Source organism: Coturnix japonica, chromosome 4, assembly GCF_001577835.2.
Source record: "Coturnix japonica isolate 7356 chromosome 4, Coturnix japonica 2.1, whole genome shotgun sequence".
NCBI lineage: Eukaryota > Metazoa > Chordata > Aves > Galliformes > Phasianidae > Coturnix > Coturnix japonica.
The window spans coordinates 58608928-58619053 of record NC_029519.1 but is presented as its reverse complement, the minus strand read 5'-3'; the positions used below and the strand labels follow the sequence as shown (position 1 = coordinate 58619053).

Genomic DNA, 10126 nt, shown 5'->3' with positions numbered 1-10126 from the left:
ATGTTGATTGGCATAGTCCAAATGGCTACAGGCCATCCCTCTGTCAGCTCATCAGAGCTGTCCTGCTGTGTTCTCATCAAGAACAACACCGGATTACAGATTTTCCTGTTTCTTATCAAAATATTCAACATTAAAATCATCACTGTAACATCTCTTTACATACTCAGTGTGGTCACTCAGTGTCCTGATGTAGTATTTGAGAATATACTAAAGCATACTGCAGAAGTAATTTAATCTCTATCATATTTTTTTTGAAAGGTAATTTGATTTAAGAGGAGGTACAAAGAAAACAGTTACATCACAGCATAAGGTTGTTCAAACACTTCTGCCTATACAAGAATGCAGGAGATAGAGCAGCAGCTGTGCACTCTTCAGTACTGCTCAGATAGCAGAGGGCAAGAGCAGAGCTCCACACTGCCACTGCCTCAGCTCTGTCACATCCAGGATGCCAGTGCTGTCACTCACCATCCAGGCAGTTTTGCTGCCATCAGCTGAACCTCTCACAAGGGCAGAATCACAGAATCACAGAATGAGCCGGGTTGGAAGGGACCTCAAGGATCATGTAGTTCCAACCCCCCTGCCTGGCAGGGCCACCAAACATATGCCTTTACTAGATCAGGTTGCCCAGGGCCCCGTCCAACCTGGTCTTGAACACCTCCAAGGACGGGGCATCCACAACCTCCCTGGGCAGCCTGTTCCAGGACCTAACCACTCTCCTAGTGAAGAACTTCCCCCTAACATCCAACCTAAATCTTCCCTCTTTTAACTTAAAACCATTTCCCCGTGTCCTGCTATTGTCAGCCCTTTCAAAGAGTTTACTCCTGTCCTGGGTGTAAGTTCCCTTCAGGTATTGAAAGGCTGCAATGAGGTCACCCCACAACCTTCTCTTCTCCAGGCTGAACAAGCCCAACTCCCTCAGCCTGTCCTCATAGGGGAGGTGCTCCAGCCCCCTGATTATCTTCGTGGCCCTCCTCTGGACCCTTTCCAAAATCTCTATGTCTTTTTTGTACTGAGGGCTCCACACCTGGGCAAACTAATAGATAATTCTTCCAGAGCTCCAGATATTTTTCTGAAGGTACTTTAGCATCTCTACATCTGTTGCTTCAAACCTGCACAAGAACAACCAGGTATCAGAGATGCAATGTGAGCTACTTAGTACTTAGCATTTACACTGACCCCTCTGACTGTGATGCTGGTAACACCAGTGGTGAGGAACTAAAGTCTGCAGGTTTATGCTTTGTGATAACATACATCCCAAACCTAAAGCTTAGAGTAATTTTACTTTCCCAAAGCAGGGATGAAAATTCATCAGCAGATTCAAGATTCACAACTATCTTTCCAAATACATAAGACCAAATAGCCTACGCATTTCACTTACTGTCTACAAGACAGGGTTATTCTCCCCAGTTTTACACCTACACAATTCAAACTGCTTTCATATCTCTTCATGTCAGTAAAGCACCACGGATGTCCCTGGCTCTGAACTATTCTAATAATATTGGAAAAACCTCATTATTACTATAGAATCACAGAATGACCTGGGTTGGAAGGGACCTCAAGGATCATGTAGTTCCAACCCCCCTGCCTGGCAGGGCCACCAAACATACACCTTTACTAGATCAAGTTGCCCATCCAACCTGGTCTTGAACACCTCCAAGGACGGGGCATCCACGACCTCCCTGGGCAGCCTGTTCCAGGGCCTCACCACTCTACCAGTAAAGAACTTCTCCCTAACATCCAACCTGATGCAACCATTATTATTTTCTTTTTTTCACTCATTCAACTTTTACATGCATCCAGAAGTTAAAACACTAAAGCAGGCAATAGCAGATTCACAAATTAGAAGAATAAGAGTACACCAGATGCTGCCCATCCATGTTCAGGGTGGCAAAACTGCTACTGCTTCCAAAACTGCTGCAATTGATGTATCCAGCCTCTCACACGTGGAAACACACCCGTGTCCCCTGACTGCATCCTCCCTCTGAACACTCCTGTTGCACGGATGAGAGTCTTTCTGCCTGCTCTTCTGCCGTTTGTAAAGAGCAGCACGCGGTAATTTTCCCCCTAGCTGCAAACAGCTGCACCGCCGCTCGCCCAGGGGCCGTCCCGCGGCAGGAGGAGGGGGCCGGGCGGAGGCGGGGCGGGGAGATGTGCCGCCCGGCCGCTCCCGTGCCGCAGCTTCGCGGCTCTCCCAGAGCTGCGGGCCGGCAGCGGGGCCCCTCGGGGCTGCGCCCAGCGATGTCCCCCCGGTGGCAGCCTGGGCGACCCGCGGGCGGGTGCCATGTCCTCGCTGGTGAAGGAGGACCTGACCAAGAGGCTCTTCGGGCCGAGGCGGCTGCGGCTGCACGAGTTCATCGAGGTGGAGGACTCGGGAGCGGAGCGCTGCTACCTGTGCGCCGCAGGTACCGGGCTGCCCGCGGTGGGTGCGGGGTGCGGGGTGCGGGGTGCCGGCCGGCTCCGCACTGCCCGGCGGCGGCTGTGCCTCCTGGAGCTGTCCGGGGTGCTGTTTCCTACGCCTTCCTGACAGCTCCAGAGCTCCAACACGCGGGGAGATTTGCGGGACGGGGCAGCGCTTGGAGGAGTTGTTAGAAAGAGCGATGCATCACTCTTTATTGAGGTTTTTTTCGTAAAACAAAGCATAAAAATACAGCCGCTTTGCAGGAAGCGTTTGTAATTTTCATTGCTTTTGTGCTATCCCTTGTCATACTTTAAAGTCCTGCATACTGCCCAGTTACTTAGCTAACAATTAACTGGGCTTATAGCTTAAACAAATACATCATTGAATTAGTAATTAGCAAGAATTATGATTAAAACAAGTTTGTGTGACAAAATTAATTATCTGGCTTTTTACTGAATTTGATTTCAAGTGCATGTGTTTCTTAATATAACGTTTTTAATTATTATTTTCATAACACTGGAAGCTGATGGAAAAGAGAAAAATACTCATGCATCTTGTGCTCAGGAAACATTTAGATGTTGTACCAAGGGACGTGATTTAGTGGGAAATATTGATGATAGGTGGGCAGTTGGACTGGATGATCTTGGAGGTTTTTTCCAACCTTTTTGATTCCGTGATATAAAGAGTTGGTTTGAAGGCAATGGTTTTTGCAGCCTGTTTCCTCTTGATGATCAAAACACAAAGAGCAGACAGAAATCATCTCTGCACTTGAGAATTTTTTGGCCAGTATGGGATGATGACAACCTTATTCTGTGATCCTTATGTTTGTAAACATCTGGTGAATAGTTTTATTTTACAGATTAAAGGGCATACTGAGCAAGGTCTGTTCTCAGAAGCCACATGATCTTAGTAGAAGATATTTTGTACTTTAGAAATGTAAAAATAGTTTTAAGAAATGGATTCCTGAGCATTATAGAGCTTCGAAATGTACAAAAATACCAACCTGATTCATAGGTTATAAAACAATTTGATAGAAACGTGATAAGATTTGGGTAGTAGAACTAAACAGATTGGTGTTAGGAAACTTCCAAAGAGGAAAAAAAAACAAAAGCATTTGTTATCTATAAAATTGTAACTATAAATTTCTTCTTGAAGTAGAGAAAAACAAGACATTAAAGGAAGCCTCTAATCAGCTTGACTGATTGATTGTCATTGAAGACATTAAGGAAAAATTGTGTAGATTAAACTCTTTTAATATATTCGGGCATAGTCAAGTGGGTAGTAAGTAGAGCAGCACTCTAATTCTGAACAACGGGTTGCATTAATCTGCTAGAAGTTACTGTAATCTTCTATTGATTCTGTATTCTCTCTAAAATCTTATCCCCACAATACATCCTCACTGTATTCCTTTGTATTTCAAATTAATGTAACAGAAAAAAAAAAAAAAGAAACAAAATAAAACAAAAAACAACCAATCAAACTACATGTAATTAAATGTTTAGAAGTTTATACCTTTTAAAATCTATATTAAAATAAACTCTTGCCATGGATAACTGAACAATCTTATTTTTGTGCCATATGCCCAACCTTACTTCCTTTTTTCACAAAAGCAAATTTAGGTTTTTGTGTGAAGACAGCAGTATCCTTTCATTAAATGCTTTCTTTGTAAGCCCTGGAAGAATGCAAAGCTGAAATGCAGCCATATTCAGGAACTTTCACAAGTCTGCATTGTTCAGCCTGAGAGCAGAGGCAGGGCTAACACCAGATTATTCAGTGGTATAGAGAAAATCCAGAAAGGTCTTCAATCCGTGGAATCATTAAGAGATGATTTGTTTTCTTGAAGGTATTGTCATAACTATTACAGCCACAAGAAAACCTGTGAGAGTTTAATGAATGAAACAGCAGATCTGAGCTTTTGTTATATAACAAAAATAAAGTTGTTTTAAATATGTCAACTGAATTCAGGACCCAGTGATATATCTAAAATGCAGGAAATGTAAAATTTTGTAGATGAAAAGTGTCCACTCAGGCTTCACCATGGAGCAGAACGTGCTCCTGGCTTTGTTATTCTTACTAGAGCAGCTTCTTAAATTGTCCTTATTTTGAACAGTTTCTGTTCATACATGAGTGATAGAGAAATGGGAGTCTATGGGTCTCAGAGGTGCCTAGGACATCTATTTCTGAAAGGACTGTGGGCTTTTGGGTTTAGATTTGTTTTCTTTTAACAGTGAGGGAGACAACATACACCTTCACAGGGCAGCAAACAAAATGGGAGGAAATGAAATCGAGTAAAGAACTTTCTATGAGTATCCTACTAGATGCATAAATGAAAATGTTGTTCACAGAAGGTAATATGCCAGTGATCTTTTGATTAAAAACCGCTGAGAAAATATGACTGTTAGAACCAAGGAAAAAAAAACCAACAAACAACTAGTGATGTGTTTGAGGCTGTTTGAGAAGCCATGGACTGAGAGAATTACAGTTAATTTAAACATTTTCCTCTTTCTTAATTTACAGTGGAAAGAAGCTACATAATTCTTTGTTTGTCTTTATTTTGTAACTATCTTATAAACAAGTCAGAAGCAAAGCACATTTTAACATAAAGAAGATAAAGATAGTGGAGTTTTAGAATGGAATTTCAAAATTCCAGGCAGAATTTAGATAAGAAAGAATCTTGGTCCTTCATCTGCAGCATCACATTATGATGTCAATGGTGATGGTTAGCTCTTAGCTATGTTAGTCTACAAGGTGGCTTGGAAAAGTGCTCTGCCCAGCAGCTGCTATGCTGGATGTGCAGAAGATGTTTCAGGCTCCAGTGCTTTCCACACTAATTGTTTCATGTTAAAGAAGTCTGATCTTCTGCACAGCACTCAATGTAATCAATTAATGATGGTAGTTATTACAAGGAATGTCTTCGTGCTCTTTTTATTCTCATTTCCTGTCTAAGCCAGAAAATAGTAATTTCTACACAGATAGCACTGAGCAGTGTCAGGGTTTAAGAAGTATTTTCAGTGTTACTTCTGTTAAGTGACATAATTACAGATTTGATAGGAAAGTAAGGGTTTTGTTTAAAAAGTAATGACTCTGTAAGAGAACTTCATCCTCAGAACAGAAAGTAGTCATACTCAGAAGAGCCTTGATAGTGATTTGGCAATTCTCTGAATTTAGTACCCCAAAGGATTCACTGTCAAAGTAAGCAGGATGCGTGGATTATCCACACAGTTCTAGTGGTGGAGATGGGCCTTCATTGCACTGTTGGTAAGTTCAAACCAAAGGCATTTGCACTGATAAAATTGCCTTTTCACAGGACAGGGAAGTTCAATACCTAATCTGTTTAAGACAGATAAGTTTCATAGGCTGAGAACACTGGCCTATTTCTACTACATTTAAATTACTATTTTAAATGAAGTTTAAGTATTTTATTATTAGAACTTTTGGGAAGTATTTGCTTGCATATCATAACTATTTTTGTCTTGCAGTGACTAAAAGTGAAGAAGTAGAAATATGTATGGTAAAACACTTTCGAGATCGAGAAGAGAAATACGAAGTAGTTGAAAAGTGGTTTTTAAAAGATCTGGAGATGATTGATGGAAAAGAAGCAGATACTGTAAGTGTTATGTATTATTAAATACACAGAATATACTTCCATTGTGTTGCAACTTGGAATACAAGTACTGAAATGCAATTGAAGACATTACCTGATGAATTTTTTTAAAACAAAACAAAACAAAACAAAACAAAACAAAAAACCTCTATGGATTTTTGAGTTTATTGCATGTGAGAGCGTCTATATTGCATTTATACTGCTTGGGGTGTGGGGAAAAGGAGAGATGTTCTTGTTTATTTTAATTTTCATCTTTCCTGTTGAGATCTGAGGGACAGTCTGGATGCTTCTTCATCTGTTCATTGTAACTGGGAATAAAAATTCACAACATGCAATGCCTGATGTAAATTTGAATTAAGATTGGTGTATTTGAAAACATATAATCCTTCTGTTTGAATTAAGGAGCCCGTTCTTTGTACAACAAAGAGAATTTGTATCCATATGTAAAACATCATCTTTCACATAATTTACATTTCATTCTCCTTACTTGCATCAGTTGGATGACTGAATAAAACGGCTCTGGCTTGCTATGACTAATATTACCGCTAAAAAAGTCATAATCTCTCAGATTCAATTACAGAAGGGTAAATGAGGCTGCAATACAACACACAGTTTTATATAAAACACCAAAAGTAGAATTAAATTCTATTTTATGGAAGCTATAAGAGTGCTTTGAAGTCCAGGTCTTAATATAGGTAAAGTGTTATAACAGGCATCCATACATACAGAATGTAGTTCAGGAGAAAATTACTTTTTTACCTTCCATATTTCAAGTGAACATAAAATAGAATTCAGATTATCCTGTCCTGGTGACATAGACACTGAGAGCCCACAAAAGGAGTTTCAGAGTCTTGATTCAAGGAAAATGACAGACTCCATTTGTACTCATTCCATTCTGACAACTGTTCCCTTTCCAAAAAAGTATTCCACAGCTCCTGCACAGGCAACCAGCTGTCTGCAGTCCCTTGTGCATTGCTCTCTACTCTAAAACTAGGAACCTAGGAGACTGTGGAGGTGAGAGTATCCATGAATCACATGAACTCTTTGCAGTTTAAGCCAGAGGGGCTTAAACTAATCGTATTTTATGTCCTCTCCAAGTTATCTTGCAGCTGGAAATGTTTCTATCCCTTTACCAGATGAGGCAGACAGAAGATTACCTTATTGTTTGCCTACATAAACTCATTAACTTTCAACTTTTTTGAAGTTCTCATTTTGTTTTTGCTTTTGTTTTTTAAACTAAAATACCCTTCAGAAATTACTCAGCCTTCCACAACATGGATGTTCAAAAGCTTATTTTTGGTTACAGAAAAGCACAAATGAGCCTCAAACTCCTCATTACATGGTGATTAACACTGATATAAATATTCATCATACTGCTATTCATATCCATGTAATTTAATAGAACTTAGCTGTTGCTAGTATTAATTGTGCCAAGGAGCTTGAAAGCACACAGAATTACAGTCTGGGCAGGAAGAACAATCAATATTCTTCTTCTGACAGGCACATATAGTTATAGTCCAAGGCAAGTATGTTTTAGGCAACATGACAAATTGGTTCGCTTCAAAACAGCATTGTATAATCACTATAGAGTGCAGCATCTTCCTTGGACAAACTCAGAAGGTTTTACTCAGGCAAAACTCCTAGTGGCAAAGAAAGTCAGCTGATTATAAACTGTTAATTTGTAAAATTTTACAAGACTTGTTGATAGAAATAGCAGAAATACACAATGTCCATGGCTAATACTTTGGGGAATCCATAAAAATGAGAAAAAGTAAGCGTAAAAGTAGGTAAACAGAACACAAGAAATTGCCATTCTGATGTCTGAAACGCATGTAATAATTATGTTCTCAATTTTTTTTAGGATAATCCATATTTTGATATGCACTTCCATAAAGTCTACAGTATGGAGGCATACAGTTGCGCATCTAAATACACCTTTGCTCGAACGCTAAGCAATCTGAATGAAATGTATCTTAAAAAGGACTTGAAGATTGTGAACTTTGACAGCACCTACCTAAATGATGATTCGATCTGGTCATCCAACAATAGGGATTGCTTAGTACTTATGAGAATATGCTTCTATGCTTCCAACCTTTTATGTCTCTCCTTGTGTCCTTTATCCTGAAGATGTATTTTATAACGTTAAGGGGACTGGTTGATTTTGCTAACCAGCATTTTATAAATTATCTGACGAAAATGACAATAAATGATATGCAGAACCTGCCTTTTAATTTTACCTGTAAGTCCAAAGGGGAGCCTCCTTTTTTGATATCCAACTGACCATTAATTTGTATCTAATAGAAGGGCTTCACTCTGGCAAACAGAAATATACGAGGCTTTCAGGAAAAGAACAGCAATTCTTAAGTTCAGTGGTGGTTGTTAATGTAAGTTAAGTTCAGCATTTACAGTATGTTTATAGAGGTATAAAATATTTTTCATGAATAGCTAGAAAGATTTATAAATATTTTAAGATCATTAGCAGTTCATTTACATCCTAAAAGTAGAAAAACAAAGCAAAAAAAAAAAAATCTGTACAAGAATGATGCATGTATCCATTTCTCAAATGTATTGAAATGCAGAACTCTGTTAAAGAGATCACACTTACATAAATACTTGAATCAAATACTCATCCCGATGAAGTAGAGTTTTGCATTTATTTACTGTGGGACCAGTTTTTCAGCTATGCACTTATAATGATTTCTTCTCCTGAATATCAAGTACTCCCTGTGACCTTTCCATTGTTTATGATATTGTCATAGGAACATAAAATGGATGTTTTCAAGCATAATTATTTTATTTGACAGACCTTGGAGACCTTTTTCTTCTTTTATATCACTAATGTCTCTTTCTTGCAACTTGTTTATGTGCATGAATAGGCCTAGTTAGGGAAAAGAAACCATTTATGTCTCTTCTCTGCCTCACGACCAAGAGTTAATAACATACTACTGGAGATTGTACATAAACAGTATTTTTATGGCAGTTACTTACAATTACTTTGTAGATGGACTTCTCAAAAATCTTAGAGTTATGAGAGTAACTTTCACCAGTGTCTAGCTATGTTAGTATATTCAGTGCACTACGTAAATGTGTATGTACTGCTTGTATATAAAAAGGTCATATATTTGATTATCTTCAGAAGTTATTTATTTATTCCAGACTTATGTTGTAATTTACACACATTCTAGCAAAAAACTTAATAATTATGTATACCGTGATGGTTCTGAAGGCAGTTTATGGATTAACACTTATATTCAGCAATTTTGAGAACTTACATTTGTCACCTAAATATTGTTATAGAAGGGCTGCATTTATAATTACTGCTTATGAAATGCAGTTGTTCTTTTCAGAATGTCTTTGAGATAACTGAGTCCAGCATTTGATCCATCACTACAACAGGTATTTGCCCAACATCCAGGCTGTACAAAGACATTTTACAGTAGCATGTATAAAACAGAATATAGTTATATATTATGCCACATTGTCTTCCTTGGACTGTATTATTGTAAAGTTAACAATATTTTCTGTAAAGTCAACAAATTCTTTGCTTACTAGGCACAAGGAATTATTTTATGGGTGAAAGAATTGTTCATATGGTAACAAAAATGTAAAATCTCTAATTGATACCTCAGAGCATTCTTTTGAAATAAAGTTGCAGTTGGTAACTTCCTGAGCTACTGGTGCTATATTTGTCTATTTTCCCCATATGGTGCATAATGCAGAAAAATGTCAAGTGTGTTCACTGGGCTACATGGCATAGGACACTTACAACATACATCACACCAGAGAGTGTTCAGATATGCGACAAATGTGGTAATAAAGTGGTCATTTTGCAGCAAAGTAATCTTTAGTGGAAGAAAGGATAGACCACCAGTGGAAAAGATGGCATGGAAGATGTGCGGAGAGCATCCAAACTCAGTTTTAACATTGTTTCACCAAGATTCAAGAGAACATGAGGGGGACCCTGGTAGATTTGCACATCATGAAAGAACTGGCTATGTTCTGCATGCTGACTGCAAGCATAAAGAATGCGGTACTTCTGTAGCACAGATTGGCTTGAGAAAGCCATTTATTACAATTTTTGTACAGTCCACAGCTCACAGAGCAAATGGACATTCTCCAAGAGG

The 10126-nt window shown here is 38.8% G+C and overlaps 1 protein-coding gene across 1 annotated transcript; it reads left to right on the top strand.

Moving 5' to 3' along the window:
• The first annotated feature begins 2163 nt into the window (after positions 1 to 2163).
• EXOC1L (exocyst complex component 1 like) lies at positions 2164 to 9669 on the top strand. The gene is made up of 3 exons (XM_032444549.1): positions 2164 to 2402; positions 5878 to 6005; positions 7864 to 9669. Exons 1-3 carry the CDS (start codon positions 2282 to 2284, stop codon positions 8125 to 8127), a joined length of 513 nt encoding a protein of 170 aa, XP_032300440.1. The 5' UTR covers positions 2164 to 2281; the 3' UTR covers positions 8128 to 9669.
• Positions 9670 to 10126: the final 457 nt, after the last annotated feature.